General features: G+C 54.2%; 3 protein-coding genes across 6 annotated transcripts in view; 2 read left to right on the plus strand and 1 right to left on the minus strand.

Annotated features, from left to right (window-relative positions):
• LOC122543158 (FHF complex subunit HOOK interacting protein 2A-like) overlaps positions 1 to 1,582 on the plus strand; it is a 26,066-nt gene extending 24,484 nt beyond the window's left edge. For both annotated transcript variants that reach the window (XM_043681545.2, XM_087984233.1), the window contains exon 17: positions 818 to 1,582. In XM_043681545.2, the coding sequence (XP_043537480.2) occupies positions 818 to 920 (103 nt within the window). In that variant the 3' untranslated portion in view covers positions 921 to 1,582. The remainder of the gene's footprint in view (positions 1 to 817) is intronic.
• The window catches only part of brf2 (BRF2 general transcription factor IIIB subunit), a 24,354-nt gene extending 1,696 nt beyond the window's left edge, over positions 1 to 22,658 (minus strand). The window contains exons 1-6 of one of the 3 annotated variants that reach the window (XR_015754809.1): positions 22,551 to 22,658; positions 15,064 to 15,225; positions 12,615 to 12,765; positions 9,991 to 10,050; positions 8,039 to 8,360; positions 1,876 to 2,740 (exon numbers count right to left, since the gene is read on the minus strand). Coding sequence is in view for 2 of the 3 variants with exons in the window: in XM_087984235.1 (XP_087840361.1) it covers positions 2,005 to 2,740; positions 8,039 to 8,360; positions 9,991 to 10,050; positions 12,615 to 12,765; positions 15,064 to 15,066 (1,272 nt within the window). In the remaining variant the exon portion in view is untranslated. Of the gene's footprint in view, positions 1 to 167; positions 2,741 to 8,038; positions 8,361 to 9,990; positions 10,051 to 12,614; positions 12,766 to 12,888; positions 13,292 to 15,063; positions 15,226 to 22,550 lie in introns of those variants that run through there. The other 2 variants (XM_087984235.1, XM_043681548.2) reach the window with 2 other exon arrangements.
• Positions 22,557 to 23,662, plus strand: part of LOC122542974 (uncharacterized) — a 12,466-nt gene continuing 11,360 nt past the window's right edge. Inside the window, exons 1-2 of the mRNA XM_087984236.1 lie at positions 22,557 to 22,719; positions 22,906 to 22,981. Coding sequence (XP_087840362.1) covers positions 22,583 to 22,719; positions 22,906 to 22,981 — 213 coding nt within the window. The 5' untranslated portion in view covers positions 22,557 to 22,582. The remainder of the gene's footprint in view (positions 22,720 to 22,905; positions 22,982 to 23,662) is intronic.

A 23,662-nucleotide genomic window follows, 5' to 3' on the forward strand; every position in this document is an offset into this window, starting at 1 on the left:
GTGACATGGAATTTTTCAGCACGTTCCGAATGTTCAGGAGCTTCAGCCATTTGCAAATTCATGTGTTTAGCTGTATCAAGACAAGCTTTGTCAAAGCAGATATTTTTCATACACTTTGATTTATTTAACTTATGAATCATATAAAGTTAGCATCCAAGTTCAGTTGGTAATATAGAAGGAGGGCCTTTATTCCAAAGGGAACAGAGTGCGTAAAGCAGAATGTTTTTCTAAAACTATACAAGGACATTTGTCACACCACAGTTAGAATACGGTGAACAGTCTCAGTCCCATTATCTAAGGAAAGATATACTGTCTTTGGAGGCAGTCCGGAGGAGGTTCATTAGATTAGTCTGGGGTTGTGAATGATTTTGAGTAGAGGTGGAATAGTTTGGGCTTGTATTCGTTAGAGTTGAGGAGAATTTGATTGCATATGACTGTCCTCTGTCTGCAAATCCCCATTCCGACTCCACTTCTCCTCAGTCCACACATCCTCACACTGGCCCCTTCGTTCTGCAAGCCCAATTCCGACTCTGTCTCACTGCAGTCTTCAAGCTTTAGTCCACTTCTCAAGATAAAAGCCCAAACTCAGCTTGATTTCTGTACCACAACTTTCAAATCATTTTTAATATTGGTCAAGTTTGAACACTTTGAATAACTGTCCTTTCCAATTGGTCAAGGAGCTGATTCCTGCTTTATCAGGATGAACTAAAGGGTGTAATGAGAGCAGAGGACAGCATTGTTTACATTTGTGATTGTTCATCTCATGACCGGATTTAAATATTTAATTAAATTGATTTTGGATTTGTTAATTTTGCAGGGTGGATCATGTCACAATTCTGAAGGGTGTCATTGTCCTGGAAGAGTTCTGTAAGGAGTTAGCTGCAATTTCATTTGTTAAATACCCATCAGAACCAGATTAAGACTGACTGCGTAGCTCTTTCTGAAGAGACCAGTGAAATGGAACTGGAATGTTTCCAGCAAACACATTGACAACCCATCTCTCTTCGAGTTCCCCTTTTTAAGTTCAGCTGAGTTTGATCACCTGCTAGTGAATTTACAACACGTTTCTTCTCATCCTCTTCAGAATCTGACCTTAAATTTGAACTATGGAATTACCTGTTCCTCCTGTCAGCAGGACACAATTCAGAGATGGAGTCCTGTCAACAGGATAAGTCACCGTTGGAACCTGAGTGTTATGTCTGACTCGCACTTCACTTCTCATTCTTGTCACCTTCAGCCATGCACCATTACAAGGTTTTGTTGTTGCTTCCAAATATTTAATGGGGTGAAAGACTTTGACTTTTCTAAAGTTAACATAGCTGTACACTTTTCAGTTGTATGTATGGCTGATGACGAGCGAATGACATGAATACACCTGGGGTTTTGTTGTCTTGTTGTTTGTAGATAGATTCGAACCAGGAGGTAAAAGTGGACATATTTTAAAATGAGATGCTTGTTTTATCGAGAATGATTCCTTTGTCAGAGGAAAGATATGGGGATTGGTGTAAGCTTGTCCAGTCTGTCCGGGAAAAGGACGATGAAAATGTTATTTTGACATTAAAATATAAAAGATTTAATGTTATGCTCCTGAATTAAATATTTCGGAGATGGTGCTGCTTGATGGTACCAAATAGATGGAGTGACCTCGTCAAATTTTGAAACATCACTAAAACAGATTTTCTGGCTATTGAATTCAGTGACTGGCAGTCCCACTGGAAATTTAATATCTACTGGCACCAGATTGCACAATGCACATAACTCTAATCAGTCCAATTTACAAATAACAAATTAAAACAGTAGAGGGGGACAAAAAAAACTACAATGAGAGTGACATTCTGAAAACACCTTCTGCACAGCAACAACATACTAATTTACCAGCGAGCAGGAGTGTGGTAGCTTTCGGTCTTCATTCATCTCAGACACTCTGGACATAGCACAAAGAGGCTCTGCTTCTCTGCAACAAGCACTGCCAGCATCATTGAGTGAGTGATTAGGGAGTGCCATCTACAGGATGGCACGTGCTGACTTGAAGGCTGCCACCTCCTCGGGCGTCCTCAAGTACTGCTCAATTTCACTGTCAGATATCTCCTCCTCTCCAGTGGTTGGCTCAGTGTGGAGGGTGGTCTCTGCTTCTGGGCATGCCTTCTTCCATTTCCTTTGTTTGAGGCATGGCGGGAGGAAGATTGGCATTGTGCGCTTCCGCCTTGACACATCTCCTAGGTGCTCCACAAGGGAGGGTACCATCTCCCCACTACTGTTCCCAGCCTCAGCCTCCCCACTAGTTTCTGTTCCTTCACTTGGGTCTGTCTGCCTATCTGTGTTTTCTGTACTCGCGAGACTTAGCGTTTGCCTGAGTAACAGGGTACGGTGGCGGAGAATATCATCGGTGTATTTCACCACAGTCTTGGCATCAAGCTGCTGTGGGACCAGCCAGGCCAGTTGTGATGCCAGTGTGACTAGAATGTCAAGCATTTCCTTCACCCGCTGAGAGGCAGGTGGGGGCTGCCTGACTCCGGCCAACTTGCAGAACTTTCCGAGGCTGCACTTCAGACGGTGTCCAGGTAGCAGTGACTGCCAGGCCAGGTAAGCAGCTGCCGTGATAATAGGCACTGGGTGTCTCCCAGTCACTAGCCACGTCTCACTGGCCAACTCCACAAGCTGCATGGCACGTTCCACCACCTTGTCTTTATTCTCCAGAAACTGAGATGGGATTGATGCAGAATTCTGGACCAAATTAAAACTGCAGAGAGGGACAAAAACAAAAAAACTACAATTAGAGTGACATTCAGAAGAAAAATAGACTGGATACACGTTACGTACAGCAATAACATACTCTGTTTTCCAGATTTCGTTACAGCTGAATTTCAGAGGGGAGAATGACTGTCCCCAACATCAAGGCTGTGTGGACATCAAGAAGCCCTAACAAAACTCACCAGAACATTATCATAAGGAGCTGGTTGGAGTTTGAGCTTGCACAAAACAAGATTAGCTCTGGCGAATTGCAGGCCCACCATTTCAGGCCCAGCAATCACAGGGTAGTGTCAAAAAGTCAACCATCTTAAAATGTTTCATCCACAATTTTGATTCCATCATAAGGTTAGGAGTGGAATGTTCATGGTTGATTACTTAGCAACATTCAAAACTCCTCAGATATTGAAACAGTCCATCTCCAGATGCAGCAAGCCCTGGACAACATCCAGGTTCAGGCTAATATGTGGCAGGTAATATTAGCACTGATGGGTAATGATCATGTTAAACAAGTGAAAATCGAACCAGCACCCATTGGCATTCAATTACATCACCATCACCAAATCCCATACTGGTCAACTGAATACCCAGGATGTCGATAGACACATTGGACTTGCTTAATAAATACTGGGGCTGCAGAGGTTAGGCATTCTGCAGTGAGAATCCCAAGTGAGATGGAAAAGTCTCCACTTGGTCGGGTTGGGGGAAGCTCCAACAATATTCAATAAACTTAACAGGATCAACAAGGAAACAGCCCACTTGATGGGTACCACATCCACAAACATTCACCCACTCTAGCACCGACACTCAGGAGCAGCAGTGTATACCATCCACAAGATGCACTAAAGAAATTCAGCAAAGATCCTGACAGTGCCTTTCAAACTACCAACCACTTCCATGTAGAAGGACAAAAGCAACAGATACACAAAACACCACCACCTGCAAGTTCCCTTCCAAGCCACTCACCATCCTGACTTGGAAATATAATGCCGCTTTTTCATTGTAGCTTGGTCAAAATCCTTGATTTCCCTCTCTTATGGCATTGTGGTTCAAGAAGGCAACTCACCACCACTTCTCAAGGTCAACAAGGGATGAGACTAGTACTTTGATGAAAGTACTATACATGGTTAATGAGAATACATTGACGTGGGCTGTGAACTGACTTGCCAGAAATGGCAAGACAGATCTCAACTGGTAGGGAGACTGGTCACTGGTCACCAGGATCAGCACTGGAACGATTGCTCTCTCCAGTTTTTATTAACAAAGTGTAAATTTGCTGACAAACAAAAATCTTTGTGTATTCATTGATGGGAGGAGACCTTCACTGGCTAGTTCAGCATTTATTACCCAGAGGGAGGATAAGAATCAACCACATTGCTCTGAGTTTTGAAGTCACTTTTGAGTTTTGTAGGATGGCAGTTTCCTACCCTGAAGGACATTCGTGTACCAAGTGGGGTGTTTTTCTGATATTGATTACAGAATTATGGTTATCATACTCTTAATTCCAGATCTTCATTGAATTTACAATTCACCATCTCCCATGGCGGGATTTGGACCTGGGTCGCCCGACCATTACCCAGCCATTTGGCAATGTGTATTTGAAATGTATAGAGTTATGCTTGATATACATCACACACATCATTCAAGAGAACAGCATCAAAAACAATGTATGAAGAAAGGAAATCTGGGTTCACATTGTGGACATTTCTTAAGGTATATATAAATAATAGCTAGAGAACCTGGGTTTTAGGTGCATTCATCAGGTCTCAAAGACAAAAGTATTTTACCCATTGGCAAGACCTCTAAGATCTTGTCTGGAATCCTGCAAATACCCCTTGTTGTTTTGGTCTCCTCACATTCTAAGTCATTTGGAGACTTTGGAGGTCAATTCACCTATTTCCCAGTTTAAAGCATCCTAGTTATTAAGAGTTGATTGTCGACAAGCAACACTTCACACAAGTTAGAGACGAAGGGATAATTAAATCCAAATTTATAAAGATCTCTCCGGTGATTTTTATTTATTTCATTAATTTTGAATTGAGAAATGGAAATGACTTTGAAACAGCTTAGGGTTAAAGGAACAAACAAGTTTGTTTCTTTATAAGGTTTGAACTGACGCATCGATCCCAGGGAAGAGTTTTGTGTTGGAAAAGAAAGAGGTTGGCTATTAAGCGAGGTCAGTACCTGAGAATGGGTTCTGGCAAGTCTGGAGGAGATCCTGTGTACCAACAGCTGGCAGTTGTTCAGTAGTAATTGAGGCCTCAGGAAGTGTCGTTCAGTCTGTTAAGATGGAGCTAGAAATCAAGTTTTTTTTAAACCATGTTTTCTGAAACAGCATGAAGGTTTTACATGCTCCCTGTCTAACCTACTGCACCAGCTTCAGGAAGACCAAAGAATGGAGAGTTGAGTAAGAAGTATCGCTTCCTGTGCCTCGCTGAACTGATAAAGTGACCCTGATCAACATTTCAGAAAAATCAACTATCGAGTGCACATTTATGCCTGTGAAACAATGCCATTTAAATGATCTGATCAGTTTTGTTTGTTTTATAATGTATCCCTTCACTGTTCATTTGTCTGTCTTCACTGTAAATGGGATTAAAAAAAAGTTTGCACTTTAAGGCACAGACATTAAACAACATTGTAAGCTGATGAATGTTCTCTCTGCTGAAGTTATTGTGTATTTAATGAATAATTAAGCCTTTTGTTTATAGTACAAAACGAGGGTCTGGAAATTAACTTTTTTTCAGTCAATGTTGCTGGCTGACCAACATTTTATTGCCCATCCCTAATTGCCCTTGAGAAGGTGGTGATGAGCTGCCTTCTTGAATTCAAGGACCTTAATCCACTGACATTGAAGGAATGGCGATATATTTCCAAGACAGGATGGTGAGTGGCTTCGAGGAGAACTTACAGGTTATGGTGTTCCCACGGAGTGAGTGAATAGTTGTGGCTGTTGTGCCAACCATGCAGGCTGCCTCCTTGTTGATGCTGTCGAGTTTGTTGAGTGTTTTGGAGTTGCTCCCATCGGGCAAGCGGGGAGATTTCCATCACATCACACTTCGTGCAGTTCTGGTCACCCTGTTACAGGAAGGATATTATTAAACTGGAGAGGGCTCAGAAAAGATTTACCAGGGTGGGTTGCCAGGATTGGAGGGCTTGACTTATAAAAGTAGGCTGCATAGGCTGGAAATTTCTTCACTGCAGCATTGGAGATTGAAGGGGAGATCTTACAGAGGTTTACATCATCATCAAGGACATTGGTAAGGTGAATAGCAAAGGTCTTGTCCCTAGGATGGGGGAACTCAAAACTAGGGAGCATATTTTTAAGGTGAAAGGGCAAAGATTTAAAAAGGATGTGATGGGCAACCATTTTTCACCAAGAGTGGTTAGCGTGTGAGATGAACAACCAGAGGAAGTGATTGATGCAAATTCAGCTAAAACGTTTAACATACATTTGTCTAAGTATCTGAATAGTAAAGGTTTAGAGGGATATAGAGTCATAGAGATGAACAGCACAGAAAGAGATGCTTTCATCCAACTTGTCCATGTTGACCAGATATGCGAAAGTAACCTCATCGCATTTCCCTCTAAAGCCTTCCTATTTATATACCCATCCAGATGTCTTTTAAATGTCGTAATTGTACCAACCTCCACCAGTTCATCTGGCAGCTCATTCCATACACTCACCAGTCTCTGCATGAAAAGGTTGCCCCTTAGATCCCTTTAAATTTTTCCCCTCTCACCATAAACCGATGCCCTCTAGTTTAGAACTCGCCTGCCCCAGGGAATAGAATAGACCTTGTCCATTCACCCTATCCATGCCCCACATGATTTCATAAGCCTCTATAAGGCCATCATCAAGCCTCCAACGCTCCAGTGAAAATAGCCCCAGCCTATTCAGCCTTTCCCCATCGTTCAAACCCTCCAACTCTGGCAACATCCTTGTCAATTTTTTTTAAACCTTTCAAGTTTCACAACAATCTGTCAGATATGGACCAAACGCAGGCAAGTGGGGCAAGTTTAGTTTGGGAATATGATTGGCATGGACTAATTGGTCCAAAGGGTCTGTTTCCATGCTGTATGGCTCTATTCACAAAGTTTAGAATTGGTTACTTATAGCTCTGAACCACTGGACTGACATTTTGGGGCGTTTGACGATTTAATGTCCCTGTGTTGTGAAAAAGAGTTGAAAGTCTGATTTGGTTTGGCGATCTATCTCCATGTGATAACACAGGTGACAAAATAACTGCAGGTGCGGGAATCCAAAACAGACCGGCAGAGGCTGGAAGAACATAGCAAGCCAGGCAGCATCAGGAGGTGGAGAGGTTCATGTTTCGGGTGTAACCCAAAGGGTTACGTTCGAAACATCAACTTCTCCACCTCCCATTGTTGCCTGGCTTGCTATGTTCTTCCAGTCTCTGCCGGTCTGTTTTGTAACAAAGGTGCCAGCATGGTTTTACCTGTGGTGGGGGAAATTGAACTTTCGTGAGACACAGCATGTCATTTATGGTGGTCAGGTTGTTTGAAATAGAGGGTCTTTGTTTGTTATTGTACCTCCAGTGCCCCTCAATCAGAACATGTGAGCTAAGCAACACCTCAGGGAGCGATGGTGGGGTAGTAGAAACCACTAGCTGTGATCAATGGCACCTGGGTGCCCATAAATCGCATTAGCCTCAAAACTGACGAAACTCCATCACAGGCTCAGAGAATGCAGTGTACACATTCAGTCAGGGATGTGGGTGGAAACAGGCACGGTGCAGACTCTGAGGATAAACCTGGGCTGTAGCGAGGGCAGGGGGATCAGGACGTTAGCAGGGAAGGAGGAGGAAGAAAAGAGGAGGTCACTTGTTCATGAACTCAGGATTAAACTGATCACTTGAAACCATTTTATGTTTGGATATTGCATCCTGAGTTTGCTGATGGGATTTCTTTCGAATGAGGCTTAACTCATTGCAAACGACACCGTTGCATAGGGCAGCTTGAACCCAAGTGTTCTGCATATTTGTGACCCCCACCCACATGAGGATAAAGTACACCCAAAAAACAGGAAAAATAACCCACAAACCAGTGAAATCAGATATCCAGTTAGAGTGGGTGGGAAAGACAACAACATCTGTGGCCTACAGAGGCAGAATGCCAAACTTACACATCCATTGTACCTGACTGCCTGTTTCTTACAATCCTTACTTACAGCAAAGCAGCTTTAATGAGTCTCATTTGCAGCAGTGAAGTTACTTAAACACAGTGGATGCTAGGTGCAAGTTAGAGGATAAAAGGTGGATATATTCACCCATCACAGTGAGTTTTCACAAGATCCAGAAGGCTGAGAGTTGGAATATCCAATCTTAACTCTTTCAGCAGGTGCTGGTAGACAGTTGAGAACAGGGTGGGCTCCACGTGAAGCAGTGAGCAGATGGTACTCAGGGTCAGAGGCCAATTGTGCTGGCGACAGGAGATGTGAACACAGCAGCCCACCAAGGCTTCTTTCTTCTCCAGAGTGACATGCAGGAAGCTTTGATGTTCATACGCTTTCAGGTAAAGCTCGCTGGCTGTGTCTTCGACAACTGGACGTACTCGCAAAATCCGACACAGGTCGTGTACCCTCTTCTGACCTGTAGGAAGAGTGAGAGAAGAGAGAGAGGTGCAGATTTGGAGAACGACCAGGTTAGAGCAGTAGCACCAGGAAACACAAGTAGTAATAATATAACTGGCAACACTTGTACTCAGAAACAATGAGGGACTGGCGCACAATTTAAAGTCTGGGCCAGTTCGGCACTGAAGCAGCTACACTGTTGAAAGTGACTATTTCTGCCTGGTACCCTCGTAGATGGGCTGAAAAAATCCCACAACATTGTTTGGAACAGCTCAGAAGTTCTCCAATGTGAGTGAACCCTCGAAATCAACAGCAATGAAAACTGGTCAGTTTTGTATTTGAGAGAGATTGCTGTTCACAACTGTTCCTAAATTACAGTAAGACCTTCACTTAAAAAAGACAAGATCACATGTGTAAAATTAAGGAGGTCTCCAATTTCCTTTGTTTTGATTAATTCCAAATATTTGTCAGGGGTGTGTAGGTCATCTCCCATTCCCTCTTTCACACACACAAAATCCCTACCTACCTTCCTCCTCCAAGTGAACAGTTGAGATAGTGCTGCCAATGAACACTTCAGATCTCAGCCATCAGTTCATCTCCCCTCAGGGACCAAACACTGACACTGAATCAACATGATTTCATGTCTCGCCTCAATGTATGGTGCATGTTGTTTTCAGACAGATAACATTCTTCCCCCCCTCACCCCCGAGTGTCCTAACCTCAAACCATGGCTTTAGAACATAGCAAAATACAGCACAGAACAGGCCCTTCGGCCCACAATGTTGTGCCGAAGATTAATCTTAATGTAAAATAAAATAACCGAATCGACGCACCCCTCAACTCACTGCTGTCCATGTGCATGTCCAGCAGTCGCTTAAATGTCCCCAATGACTTTGCTTCCACCACCATCGCTGGCAACGCATTCCATGCATTCACAACTCTCTGCATGAAGAACCTATCTCTGACGTCTCCTCTATATCTTTCCCCTAATATCTTAAAACGATGACCCTTTGTGCCAATCAATCCTGCCCTGGGGGAAAGTCTCTGACTATTGACTCTCTCCATGCCTCTCATTACCTTGTATACCTCGATCAGGTCACCTCTCTTCCTCCTTCTCTCCAGCGAGAAAAGTCCAAGCTTAGTCAACCTCGCTTCATAAGACAAGCCCTCCAGCATCCTAGTAAACCTTCTTTGCACCCTCTCCCAAAGCCTCTGCATCTTTCCTATAGTAGGGCAACCAAACCTGGACACAACATTCCAAGTGTGGTCTCACCAGAGTCTTGTAAAGCTGTAGCAAAACCTCACAGCTCTAAAACTCGATCCCCCTGTCAATGAAAGCCAAAACAGCATATGCTTTCTTAACAACCCTATCCACTTGGGTGGCAACTTTGAGGGATCTACGTACATGAACATCAAGATCCCTCTGTTCCTCCACACTGCCAAGAATCCTATCTTTAATCCTGTATTCAGCATTCAAGTTCGACCTTCCAAAATGCATCACTTTGCATTTCTTGCTTTGAAACAATGTTAGTGACCAAAGCATAAGAACGGTTCCCAAAAGACATCAGTTTGAGACAAAGGATGATCAATCCAAAATGTTAATTTCTGGTGTGGGCTTCTGACCTCTACTTTCACTGTTCATATCTTACCTTGTATCTGGTTGCGGCAAGGCTTTTTCACCTCTGCTGTGCTCTCCCTATATCTCACTGCTGTGGAAAAAGATTGAAACAAATAACGTTCAACAGTGCCATTTAACATTGAGACATGTATATACCTTCCCCCAGCACAGATCTTCTTCCTCAATGTGCACATTCTCACTGGTACCCAATGTGCATGTCATTTCTCCTCCCCAAAATGTAAAGATATTAATGATACTTTAGGTGGAAGAGAAGATGGATTTTGGAGCTTAGTTTCCCAAAACGTTAAAAGTGATGCCTCAACTTCGGAAGACTATTTAAAAGCTTAATACATGTTCTGGTAAGAGGAATAACATATGACAATTAAGGTATTATTAAAGTTTTGCAGAAAATTTCCCTCAGACTGCACGATGTGCAGTTCACTTAGGACACTGTCTTGTGTGATGAAATTATGTTAGGACCAGCGATAGCAAGCCAAATTAAAATCAGCCTTAATTATCACTGGATTTACAACAAAGTGAAATTAAATTATTTAATGACCCTCAAAATTGCCCAATTGTTTCCAAGCAGACTATATAGGTAACACATCTTGGACACCAAGTTTATAACTTAAACAAAAATAAACAATTTATGATTAATACCATAACTTGGGCAGGACAAAACTAAGCAAGATAATCTCATCAGTATTTGACTGAATAACAATCTCCTTTGATCATAATCACCACTCTAACACACAGAGACATACAGTTCTGAAATAAACCACAAACAAAAAAGGAATTATAATTTGAATGATTTAAAAGGGATCCAAGGGCAATTTTTTTTCATGCAACGGGTGCTGCATGTATAGAATAAGCTGCCAGAGGAGATGGTGGAGGCTGTTACAAATACAACATTTAAAAGGTATCTGGATGGGTACATGAACAGGAAGTGTTTAGAAAGATATGGGTCAAATGCTGGCAAATGGGACAGGATTAATTAAGGATATCTGGATGGCATGGGGCGAGTTGGACCAAAGTGTCTATTTCCATGCTATATATTTCTGACTCCACGAAAGCAGAAAATGCTGCAGACGTCTGGCAACATCTTCAGATGAAAAAGAGTCATATCAGTGTCAAAACATTAATTCTGTTTCTTTTTCCACAAATGCAGCCACGCCTGCTGAGTTTCTCCGATGTTTTCTATTTTTCATTTAGATTTCCAGTATATGGGTTTTATTTATGAATGAAGAGTTTTGACTTTTCTTTCATCATTACTGTCAAGATTGGAGAGTTAGAGTTAAAAAAGAGCATACAGAAATTGAGATACAATGCTTCCAGTGATTCAGAGCCTGCAGCAAGAGAATGCAGGTTAGAAAAAGAAAAATGTTTACCACAAGAAGCAGGGAGGGGCATTTAAAAATTGCATAGGCAGGCTATTGAATAAGTGTTACGAGCTAGTCTACATTATGGGGACAATTCAAGTTTCTCAACCATCGTGGCAATCATGAGCAGGAGGTAGAGCAAACCTTCCCTTCCCCCAGATATTTAAGAGGGATGAACATGAACTCTGCTGGTCCAATGGGATCCCCTTGTTTCGTGTGTATTGCTCAAGATCAGGGAACTACTGCAGGAATCATTCAGTAGTGGGGTGGCACGGTGGCTATCATCACCCATGTTTAATTCCAGCGTCAGGCATTTTCTTAGATGAGATTCCCTCAGTGTGGAAACAGACCATTTGGCTCACACCGACCCTCCAAAGAGTAACCCACCCAGACCCATTTCCCAACATTTACCCATGACTAACAATATGGGCAATTTAGTATGGCCAATTCACCCAACCTGCACATCTTTGGACCGTGAATTGAATTGAACTGAATTTATTGTCATGTGTACCGAGGCACAGTGGGCTGTGGGAGGAAACTGGAGCGTCCGGAGAAAACCCACATCGACACAGGGAAGAATCTGCAAACTCCACACAGACAGTCGCCCGAGGAGGGAATCGAACCCAGGTCCCTGAGGCAGCAATACTAACCACTGGATCACCATGCTACCATAGGTGCCACCAAGATCCAGGCGACTGTATGTGTGGAGTCTGCACATTCTCCCCATGCCTGCCATAGGTTTTCCGCTGCCATAGTCCAAATATGTGGAGGTGGACTGCCCAAGCTAATTACAGGTGGGGGAACTGGGTCTGATCTCCAGCATTTGCAGTCCTCACTTTCACCGAGTTGATTATAACCTTACTGCGAATCCACTTGCAAGGATGCCAACCTTGAAGAAGTTCTCTTCTCTGTACAAAGGTCTCAGTGAGTCTCTCTCTCTCTCTCTCTCACTGCAACCCCCAGGTCATCTCCTCTGCCCTGAAGCACTTCAACCATGTCCTGAAACAGACTTCCCCAGACCCACCCCACTCCCTTTTATCTTTCCACCCCGGAGGCTCCCAGCCTCATTCCTGATGAAGGGCTTTTGCCCGAAACGTTGATTTTCCTGCTCCTCGGATGCTGCCTGACTTGCTGTGCTTTTCCAGCACCACTCTAACCTCGACTCTGATCTCCAGCATCTGCAGTCCTCGGTTTCGCCTAGTGGGACGTTCTTCGGCTGGTCGGTGCAGACTACCTTTCTGCACCGTTGGGACTCTATGAAACCTGGGGCTGGTACCTTGGGAGAAAGTCTCCTCGGAGCGTGTGGTGGTGAGCAGCCCCTCGGTCAGCAGGAAGCCACACTCCGTGCACACCAGGTGGCTCTGGCTGTAGTGGGAATCCTCGACCACCTCAGAGGAGCCACACTCCGGGCAACGGCCAGGCATCCTCTGGAGACCGAAACAAAAAAAAAACGAGAACAAGCTGAGCCACTGAGAAAGTGCCAACAGAAAGACATGCAAGGCACAGAGCAGGAGAGGGTAGTCCACTTGTTGATGGAGAATCTGTCTAACCTCGAGGTTGAGAAGATTCAACAAGGCCTGTGCTGCCACCTCCTTGGCTGGGGGGGGGGGGGGGGGGGGTTGGTTTTGAGAGACTGGGGCCCTTCTGAGAAAGAAAGCAAAGTCCTCCTGATCTGGTAGGTAGGTAGGCAGCCCTCCTTGAAGCGGTGAGGTTTGACTGGGTTTCTCCCTCCCCCCCCGGGCCCTGTCATGGACGGACAGATCCTCCGGAACTGGGGGGGGGGATGGAATACTGTGTGGCGCTCCCAGCTCTGAGCGGGAGGAGCTGGAGCTGCTGGATAGGGACAGGGCTCTCGTGCAGCACGGACACAGGAGGGCCCGGCCCCGCCCACCCCCCGCGAGCACAGGGTGGGGGAAGGGAAGGGAAGGAAAAAACCGTCAGATCAATTCAAACATTCAAATTCCGATCAGTTGAGGCGGCTCGAACTCCTGCGCAAGCGCGGTACCGCGTTGATACGACACGTCACAATCGCCCCCGGATTCCCCTTCCACCCCAACCACCCATCCTGACCCTTGACCCTCTCCTCCCCCTGCCAGTCAGTCCACCTCCTGCCCTCGACCCCCTCCTCCCCTAACCCTCCCACCTACCCTTTCCCTCCCCACCCTGAGGACCTCTACTACCACTCATCCCTGACCCTCTCCTCCACCTGCCAGTGAGTCCACCTCCTGCCCCGAGATCCCCAATCCCTCCCACTCTCCCTTCACCCCCAAACCCACCCACCCACCCACCCTTCTCCTCCCCAGGACCTCTACCACCCACCATGACCCTCTCCTCCACCTGCGGGACCCTCCCGTCCCCAAACCCTCCCACTCACCCTTCCTCCCACCAACCCACCCCGATGACCTCTACCACCCGTCCCTAACCATGACCCTCTCCTCCACCAGCCAGAGTCCACGTCCTGCCCTAGACCCCCTCCTCCCTAAACCCACCCACTCATCCCTTCCTCCCTATCCCCTCACCCTTCTTCCCACCCACCCCTTCACTCTTCTCCCCACCCCGAGCACCTCTACCATCCATCCATGACTCTGACCCTCTCCTCCACCAACCAGTGAGTCCACTACCTACTCTAGATCCCCTCCTCCCTAAACCCTCCCCCTTCCTCCCAAAATCCTCCCACCTACTCACCCTTCTCCTCCCCACCTGAGGACCTCTATCACCCATCCCTCTAACCATGACCGTCTCCTCCACCAGCCAATGAGTCCACTTCCTGCCCTGGATCCCCTCCTTCCTAAACCATCCTACTCCCCCTTCATCCTAAACCCTCCACTCCCACTCCTCTCCTCCACACCCCCAGGACTTCTGCTTCCCCCAGTTCCTCCCCCCGCTGCATCACCCCCAATCCCTCCTCTCCCTTCACCACTTTCCCTCTTCTTCAGATCACCCTTCCCCACCTCCCCAAACAGACGATCACCCACACAGAGGAATGAACCCTCCCCCTGTCCTTCAGGAGAGGTGGCGGCCAAGTAGAATGATCGTCAAATATTAATGCGGAAACTCGGCTCACGTTCTGGGTTCCGAATCCCAATTCAGCGGATCGTGGAACTCAAACTAAATTTTTGGAAAAAATCAGGCCATTTCAGCGTCGACTGTGGGTCTGGGGTTACATCTGGGCAACAATGGGTGAGGATGGGAGATTTAGTGAACCAGATGGGGTTTCCCGACAATGGTTTCATGGTCGGCAGTAGAATCTTAATTCCAGATTCAATGAAATCACCTTGGATCACCCGTCATCAACTAAGGCACCAGAAAAAACGATGGCAGCCCTGTAAAATCTGCCTTACTTGGGAGAACTGTCTCCCAGACTCATCAAGCAACAGCCTGACCTAGTCACACTCAGGAAACCATACCTTACAGACCATGTGATAGATACCACCATAACCATTCCTGGATATGTCCTGTCCCACCAGCAGGACAGACCCAGCAGAGATGGCGGCACACAGCAGGGAGGGAGTTGCCCTGGGAATCCTCAACAGTGACTCTGGACTTCTTGATGTCTCATGGCTTCAACTTAAACATGAAGCCCTTCCTGAAGAAGGGCTTATGCCTGAAACGTCGATTCTCCTGTTCCCTGGATGCTGCCTGACCTGCTGCGCTTTTCCAGCAACACATTTCCAGCTCTTCAGCTTAAACATGGGCAAGGAAACCTCCTGTTGATTAACACATACCATCCTTCCTCAGCTGATGAATTGACACTCCTCCATGTTGAACAAAACTTGGAGGAAGTCCTCAGAGAGACAAGGGTGCAGTGTGTACTCTGGGCAGGGGACTTCGATGTCCATCACCAAGAGTGGCTTGGTAGCAGTACTACTGATCGAGTTGGTCAGATCCTAAAGGACATAGCAGGTGGTGAGGGAACCAACAAGTGGCAAAAACACACAACCTCATCTTTACTGTGCACCCCCTTCTCCAGTACTCCATTCCCTGTCACGGACCTCCATCGCCCATTGTGGACCTCCATTCTCCCACCTCCACTCCTCCCCTCCCGCCCTGGACTTCCACTCTGCCACATCTCCACAACTTGCACATCCCACATTTCCACTTCCCACTCCTGTTCCACTTCCACTTCCCCTTCCCTTGCCAACCTCTCTGACCTCGCCATTTCCCCCACACCCCGACATCCACATGACCCGTCTTATCAATTCCACATCCCGACTTCCATTTCCTCCAGCCATGACTTTCACTTCCCCTGCATCGCATTTTCCCCACCCAGACCTGCACATCCCCCTCCACATCCCCTGACCTCCAATTCCTCCGACCTCCACTTTGTCCACTTCCACTTTCCCTCTCGTTCCACTACCCTCACTTGACTTCCAATTTCCCAACTGTCACTACACCCTGAGACTTCCATTTCTCCCCCAGCCCTCCAATTTCCCCACCAGACCTCCATTCCTCACATCCCTCCACTCCACTCAAGACCTCTATTGCTCCCAGGGCTTCCATTCATACCTCTACCACACCCCCATCCCCTCCCCAATTTCCTCTCTCTGCACCCCAACTTTCCTGCCCTGACTCTTCCACTTACCTCCCCCGACTTCCTCTTCCCCCCGCAACTTCCACTCTGCCCATCCCAGGACTTCCACTTCCCAACCACCTCTCTCCATCCCCCAACTTCCACTCTCCCTCCAAGTCTTCCACTTCTCCTCCTGACTTCCACTCACCCTGAATTCCATGTCACCCCCAAGACCTCCATTTCCTCCCCCTCAGACCTGCAACCCCACCCAGACCTCCATTCACATGCCCAGGACCCAATGTCCCTCTCCCCACCCTCCATATCTCCACTTTTCCTCACTGACCTCCACACCAATCCCTCTTCAACCTCTACCCCAAATCCCCAATGCCTCATCCCCTGGATCTCCCCTTGAACGTCCTGCACCAACATCCATTCGCTTGCTCATCCCTGGACCTCCAGTTCCCCCCCCCCCCAACTTCCACTTTGCCCCCAAGATCTCCATGCACCCATGACTTCTACTCCGTCCAACATCCACATACCTGAAGTATACCCACACTCCCAACACCACGTCCACCACCCATGGACTTCCACTTGCCTTCTACCCCCGCCACCCTCTTCCTCTTACCCCATTCCCCCCTCCCCTTAGTACCTCCCTCTCTTACCCCACCCCACTCTTCACACCTACTCCCGCCTTGTCCCCCTCCATCCCTCCCTGTCCCCCTCCCCCGCCTTGTTCCCCCACCCTGTCCACTCCACCTCCACCTTGTCCCCCACCTTCCCACCTTGTTCCCCCTCTCCTTGTCCCGCCTTGACCTCTTCCCTGTCCCCCTCCCCCCGCCTTGCCCCCTTCCCTCCCTCCTGGTCCCCCTCCCCCGCCTTGTCTCCCTCCATCCCTCCTTGTCCCCCTCATCCCTCTTTACCCCCCTCCCCCTGTCTTGCACCCCTTCCCTCCCTGTCCCCCTCCCCCCGCCTTGTCTCCCTCCCCCCGCCTTGTCACCCATCCTGTCCACTCCAACCCCACCTTGTACCTCTCCCTGTCCACCTCCCTCCCACCTTGCTCCCCTTCTCTTTGTCCCCCCTCTCCCGCCTTGCCCCCCCTCCCTGTCCCCCTCCCCCGCCTTGTCTCCCTCCATCCCTCCCTGTCCCCCTCACCCCTCCTTACCCCCCTCCCTGTCCCCCTCCCTCTGTCTTGCCCCCCTTTCCTTCCTGTCCCCATCCCCCCGCCTTGTCCCTCTCCCCCGCCTTGTCCCCCTCCTTGTCTCCCTCCCCCCGCTTTGTCCCCCACCCTGTCCACTCCACCCCCACCTTGTCCCCCTCCCTGTCCACCTCCCTCCCACCTTGTTCCCCCTCTCCTTGTCCCGCCTTGACCCCGTCCCTGTCTCCCTCCCCCCGCCCTGTCTCCCTCCCCCCGCCTTGTGTCCCTTCCTGTCCACTCCACCCCCACCTGTTCCCCTCCCTGTCCGCCTCCATCCCGCCTTGTCCCCCCGCACCTTGTCCCCCTCCCTGTCCCCTCCACCCCCACCTTGTCCCCCTCCCTGTCCGCCTTGTCCCCCCTCTCGCTGTCCCCTCTCTCCCTGTCCCCCTCCCTCCTGCCTATTCCCCCCTCTCCCTGTCCCCCTCCCCCCTGCCTTGTCCTCCTGTCCCACTCTACCCCCACCTTGTCCGCCTCCCTGTCCCCTCCACCCTCACCTTGTCCCCCTCCGTCCTGCCTTGTCCCCCCCTCCCTCCTGCCTTGTCCCCTCCACCCCCACCTTGTCCCCCTCCCTCCCGCCTTGTTCCCCCCTCTCCCTGTTCCCCCTTCTGCCTTGTCCCCCCTCCAGCCTTGTCCCCCCCCAGCCTTATCCTCCTCCAGCCTTGTGTCCCCCTCCACCCTTGTGTCCCTCCCTCTCCAGCCTTGTGTCCCCCCCCCTCCAGCCTTGTGTCACCCCCCCCCCCCCCCCTCCAGTCTTGTCCCCCCCATCTCCAGCCTTGTGTCCCCCGCCTCCAGCCTTGTGTTCCCCCCTCTCCACCTTTGTGTACCCCTCTCCCGGCCTTGTGTCCGCCCACCCCCGACCTTGTGTCCACCCACCCCCGACCTTGTTTCCACCCTCCCAGCCTTGTGTACCCGACCCCGGCCTTGTTTTACCCCTCTGTCCCCCCACCCCCGGCCTTGTTTCCCCTCTCTGTGCCCCCACACCCGGCCTTGTGTTCCCCCCACCCCCGCCTTGTTTCCCCCCTCCGTCCCCCCACACCCGGCCTTGTTCCCCCTCTCCCCACCGGCCTTGTTCCCCTCCCCCACCGTGTGTGTTCCCCCCCCAGCTGTGTGTTCCCTTCCCCAGCTGTATGTTCCCCCCAGCTGTTTGTCCCCCCAGCTGTGTCCCCCCCAGCTGTGTGTTCCCCCCAGCTGTGTGTTCCCCCCTCAGCTGTGTGTCCCCCCCAGCTGTGTGTTTCCCCCCAGCTGTGTTTCCCCCCCAGCTGTGTGTTTCCCCCCCAGCTGTGTGTTCCCCCCAGCTGTGTGTTTCCCCCCAGCTGTGTTTCCCCCCCAGCTGTGTGTTTCCCCCCCAGCTGTGTGTTCCCCCCAGCTGTGTGTTCCCCCCAGCTGTGTGTTCCCCCCAGCTGTGTGTTTCCCCCCCAGCTGTGTGTTCCCCCCAGCTGTGTGTTTCCCCCCAGCTGTGTTTCCCCCCCAGCTGTGTGTTTCCCCCCCAGCTGTGTGTTCCCCCCAGCTGTGTGTTCTCCCCCCCAGCTGTGTTTCTCCCCCCCGCTGTGTGTGTCTCCCCCCCCCTGCTGTGTGTGTCCCCCCCCCCGCTGTGTGTTCCCCTCCCTCCCGCTGTGTGTTCCCCCCCCTCCCGCTGTGTGTTCCCCTCCCCCCTCCCGCTGTGTGTGTCCCCCCCCCTCCCGCTGTGTGTCCCCCCCCCCGCTGTGTGTCCCCCCCCCCGCTGTGTGCCCCCCCCGCTGTGTGTTCCCCCCCCCACTGTGTGTTCCCCCCCCGCTGTGTGTGTGTCCCCCCCCCCGCTGTGTGTGTGTGTCCCCCCGCTGTGTGTGTCCCCCCCCCGCTGTGTGTCCCCCCCCCGCTGTGTGTTCCCCCCCCGCTGTGTGTTCCCCCCCCGCTGTGTGTGTGTCCCCCCCCCGCTGTGTGTGTGTGCCCCCCCCCCCGCTGTGTGTGTGTCCCCCCCCGCTGTGTGTGTGTGTGTCCCCGCTGTGTGTGTGTCCCCCCCCCCCCTCCCGCTGTGTGTCCCCCCCCCTCCCGGTGTGTGTCCCCCCCCCTCCCGCTGTGTGCCCCCCCCCCGCTGTGTGTCGTCCCCCCCGCTGTGTGTCCCCCCCTCCCGCTGTGTGTCCCCCCCCCTCCGTGTCCCCCCCCCTCCCGCTGTGTGTCCCCCCCCTCCGTGTCCCCCCCTCCCGCTGTGTGTCCCCCCCCCCTCCGTGTCCCCCCCCCCGCTGTGTGTCCCCCCCCTCCTCCCGCTGTGTGTCCCCCCCTCCTCCCGCTGTGTCCCCCCCCCCCGCTGTGTGTCCCCCCCCCCGCTGTGCCCCCCCCCCCGCTGTGTCCCCCCCCCCCCGCTGTGTGTGTGTCCCCCCCCCCCGCTGTGTGTGTCCCCCCCCTCCCGCTGTGTGTCCCCCCCCCTCCCGCTGTGTCCCCCCCCCCACTGTGTGTCCCCCCCCTCCCGCTGTGTGTCCCCCCCCTCCCGCTGTGTGTCGTCCCCCCCACTGTGTGTCCCCCCCCTCCCGCTGTGTGTCCCCCCCCCCTCCGTGTCCCCCCCCCTCCCGCTGTGTGTCCCCCCCCCCTCCGTGTCCCCCCCCCTCCCGCTGTGTGTCCCCCCCCCCGCTGTGTCCCCCCCCTCCTCCCGCTGTGTGTCCCCCCCCTCCTCCCGCTGTGTGTCCCCCCCTCCTCCCGCTGTGTGCCCCCCCCCGCTGTGTGTCTCCCCCCCCCGCTGTGTGTCCCCCCCCTCCCCCCCGCTGTGTGTCCCCCCCCCTCCCCCCCCGCTGTGTGTCCCCCCCTCCCCCCCCCGTGTGTCCCCCCCTCCCCCCCCCGCTGTGTGTCCCCCCCCCCCGCTGTGTGTCCCCCCCCTCCCCCGCTGTGTGTCCCCCCCCTCCCGCTGTGTGTCCCCCCCCCCGCTGTGTGTCCCCCCCCTCCCCCCCGCTGTGTGTCCCCCCCCTGCTGTGTGTCCCCCCCTCCCCCCCCCGCTGTGTGTCCCCCCCTCCCTCCCCCCGTGTGTCCCCCCCCCCGCTGTGTGTCCCCCCCTCCCCCCCCCGCTGTGTGTCCCCCCCCCGCTGTGTGTGTGTCCCCCTCCCCGCTGTGTGTCCCCCCCCCCCCCCGCTGTGTGTCGTCCCCCCCCCCTGCTGTGTGTCGTGTCCCCCCTCCCCCCCCCCCGCTGTGTGTCCCCCCCCCCGCTGTGTGTCCCCCCCCTCCCCCCCCCGCTGTGTGTTCCCCCCCCCCGCTGTGTCCCCCCCCCCCCGCTGTGTGTCCCCCCCCCTCCCCCCCCCCGCTGTGTGTCCCCCCCCTCCCCCCCCCGCTGTGTGTTCCCCCCCCTCCCCCCCCCGCTGTGTGTTCCCCCCCCCCGCTGTGTGTCCCCCCCCTCCCCCTCCCGCTGTGTGTTCCCCCCCCCGCTGTGTGTTCCCCCCCCCTGTGTGTTCCCCCCCCCCGCTGTGTGTCCCCCCCCCGCTGTGTGTTCCCCCCCCGCTGTGTGTTCCCCCCCCTCCCCCCCCCGCTGTGTGTTCCCCCCCCTCCCCCCCCCCCGCTGTGTGTTCCCCCCCTCCCCCCCCCCGCTGTGTGTTCCCCCCCCCGCTGTGTGTTCCCCCCCCGCTGTGTGTCCCCCCCCCCCGCGCTGTGTGTCCCCCCCCCCGCGCTGTGTGTCCCCCCCCCCCGCTGTGTGTCCCCCCCCCCCGCTGTGTGTCCCCCCCCCCCTGCTGTGTGTCCCCCCCCCGCTGTGTGTCCCCCCCCCCCCGCTGTGTGTGTCCCCCCCCCCCCGCTGTGTGTGTCCCCCCCCCGCTGTGTGTGTCGTCCCCCCCCCGCTGTGTGTCCCCCCCCCCGCTGTGTGTGTCCCCCCCCCCGCTGTGTGTGTCCCCCCCCCCCCCGCTGTGTGTGCCCCCCCCCCCCGCTGTGTGCCCCCCCCCGCTGTGTGCCCCCCCCCCGCTGTGTGCCCCCCCCCCCCCGCTGTGTGCCCCCCCCCGCTGTGTGCCCCCCCCCGCTGTGTGCCCCCCCCGCTGTGTGCCCCCCCCCCCGCTGTGTGTGCCCCCCCCCCCCGCTGTGTGTGCCCCCCCCCCCCCCGCTGTGTGTGCCCCCCCCCCGCTGTGTGTGCCCCCCCCCCCGCTGTGTGTGCCCCCCCCCCGCTGTGTGTGCCCCCCCCCCCCGCTGTGTGTGCCCCCCCCCGCTGTGTGTGCCCCCCCCCCCCGCTGTGTGTGCCCCCCCCCCCCCGCTGTGTGTGCCCCCCCCCCCCCGCTGTGTGTGCCCCCCCCCCCCGCTGTGTGTGCCCCCCCCCCCCCCCCGCTGTGTGTGCCCCCCCCCCCCCCCCGCTGTGTGTGCCCCCCCCCCCCCCGCTGTGTGTGCCCCCCCCCGCTGTGTGTGCCCCCCCCCCCCGCTGTGTGTGCCCCCCCCCCCCCCGCTGTGTGTGCCCCCCCCCCCGTGTGTGCCCCCCCCCCCCCGCTGTGTGTGCCCCCCCCCCCCCGCTGTGTGTGCCCCCCCCCCGCTGTGTGTGCCCCCCCCCCCCCGCTGTGTGTGCCCCCCCCCCCCCGCTGTGTGTGCCCCCCCCCCCCCCCCGCTGTGTGTGCCCCCCCCCCGCTGTGTGTGCCCCCCCCCCCGCTGTGTGTGCCCCCCCCCCCCCGCTGTGTGTGCCCCCCCCCCCCCGCTGTGTGTGCCCCCCCCCCGCTGTGTGTGCCCCCCCCCCCCCCGCTGTGTGTGCCCCCCCCCCCCCCCGCTGTGTGTGCCCCCCCCCCCCCCGCTGTGTGTGCCCCCCCCCCGCTGTGTGTGCCCCCCCCCCCCGCTGTGTGTGCCCCCCCCCCCCCCCGCTGTGTGTGCCCCCCCCCCCCCCCGCTGTGTGTGCCCCCCCCCCCCCCCGCTGTGTGTGCCCCCCCCCCCCGCTGTGTGTGCCCCCCCCGCTGTGTGTGCCCCCCCCACCCGCTGTGTGTGCCCCCCCCCCCCCCGCTGTGTGTGCCCCCCCCGCTGTGTGTGCCCCCCCCCCCCCCCCGCTGTGTGTGCCCCCCCCCCGCTGTGTGTGCCCCCCCCCCCCCCCGCTGTGTGTGCCCCCCCCCCCCCCCCGCTGTGTGTGCCCCCCCCCCCGCTGTGTGTGCCCCCCCCCCCCGCTGTGTGTGCCCCCCCCCCCCCCCGCGTGTGCCCCCCCCCCCCCGCTGTGTGTGCCCCCCCCGCTGTGTGTGCCCCCCCCGCTGTGTGTGCCCCCCCCCCCCCGCTGTGTGTGCCCCCCCCCCCCCCCGCTGTGTGTGCCCCCCCCCCCCCGCTGTGTGTGCCCCCCCCCCCCCGCTGTGTGTGCCCCCCCCCCCCCCCCCGCTGTGTGTGCCCCCCCCGCTGTGTGTGCCCCCCCCCCTGTGTGTGCCCCCCCCCCTGTGTGTGCCCCCCCCCCCGCTGTGTGTGCCCCCCCCCCCGCTGTGTGTGCCCCCCCCCCCGCTGTGTGTGCCCCCCCCCCCGCTGTGTGTCCCCCCCCCCCCGCTGTGTGTCCCCCCCCCCCCGCTGTGTGTCCCCCCCCCCCCGCTGTGTGTCCCCCCCCTCCGTCCTACCGTCGACCACCGGTGCAACGCGCGCCTGCGCAATGGCCCTGTGCTGGCGCCGGCTTCCCGGCCTGTGTGTGTCGGTGGAGAGTGTCACTTGGCTCGGCCGGAGGGACCACAGCGGCGGGGGCAGTGCTGGCCGGAGTCAAGCCATGAGCAAAAACAAGATCCCGGACAGGTGAGGCCTTTCACAAACCCGTGGCCATGGTCTTCTCCGGGATTGGGCCTCTGTCCCCCCCCCCCCCCCTCTCTCCCTCCTGGTGGTGATGCTCGGTTTTCAGTCTGTTCCTTTTCCTTTCCCCTGGAGCTCTCCTTTCCTGTTGCTGCCTCCCTCTGTCTGATGTCTCCTCTTCTCTCTCCGCAGATGGCAGAAATACTCTGCTGTGGGACGCAGGCTCCCGGGGACAAGATTCATCGCCTTTAAAGTCCCTCTGAAGAAGGTACAGAAGATAATCACAAAGCCTGACAGGTTTCTCCGCCTAGGAACCCTCCAACCACTCGGGATGAATGTAGATTTCTCCAGCTTCCTCATTTCCCCTCCCCCCACCTTATCTCAGTCCCAACCCCCGGATTCAGCACCCCCCTCTTGACCTGCAATCTTCTTCCCAACCTCTCCGCCCCCACCCCCTCTCCGGCCTATCCCCTCTCTCCGGGCTATCACCCTCACTTCCTTCCACCTATGGTATTCCCAGTGCCCCCCCAACCACCTTTTATCTCAGCCCGCTTGGCACACCAGCCTCATTCCTGAAGACCATAAGACGTAGGAGCAGAAGTAAGGCCATTCGGCCCATCGAGTCCACTCCGCCATTCAATCATGGCTGATGAGCATTTCAACTCCACTTACCCGCATTCTCCCCGTAGCCCTTAATTCCTTGTGACATCAAGAATTTATCAATTTCTGCCTTGGAGACATTTAACGTCCCAGCCTCCACTGCACTCTGCAGCAATGAATTCCACAGGCCCACCACTCTGAAGAAGGGCTTATGCCCGAAACGTCAATTCTCCTGCTCCTCTGATGCTGCCTGGCCTGCTGTGCTTTTCCAGCACCACACTTTTCAACTCGGGTTTCTCTGTGTGACTCTCTTTTGTCTGGTTAGACAAAACTGGTTAAACTACACCTG

This window comes from Chiloscyllium plagiosum, unplaced genomic scaffold (assembly GCF_037043375.1).
Source record: "Chiloscyllium plagiosum isolate Xiang-an unplaced genomic scaffold, Cpla_swu_hap1 HiC_scaffold_48, whole genome shotgun sequence".
NCBI classification, from domain to species: Eukaryota; Metazoa; Chordata; class Chondrichthyes; order Orectolobiformes; family Hemiscylliidae; genus Chiloscyllium; species Chiloscyllium plagiosum.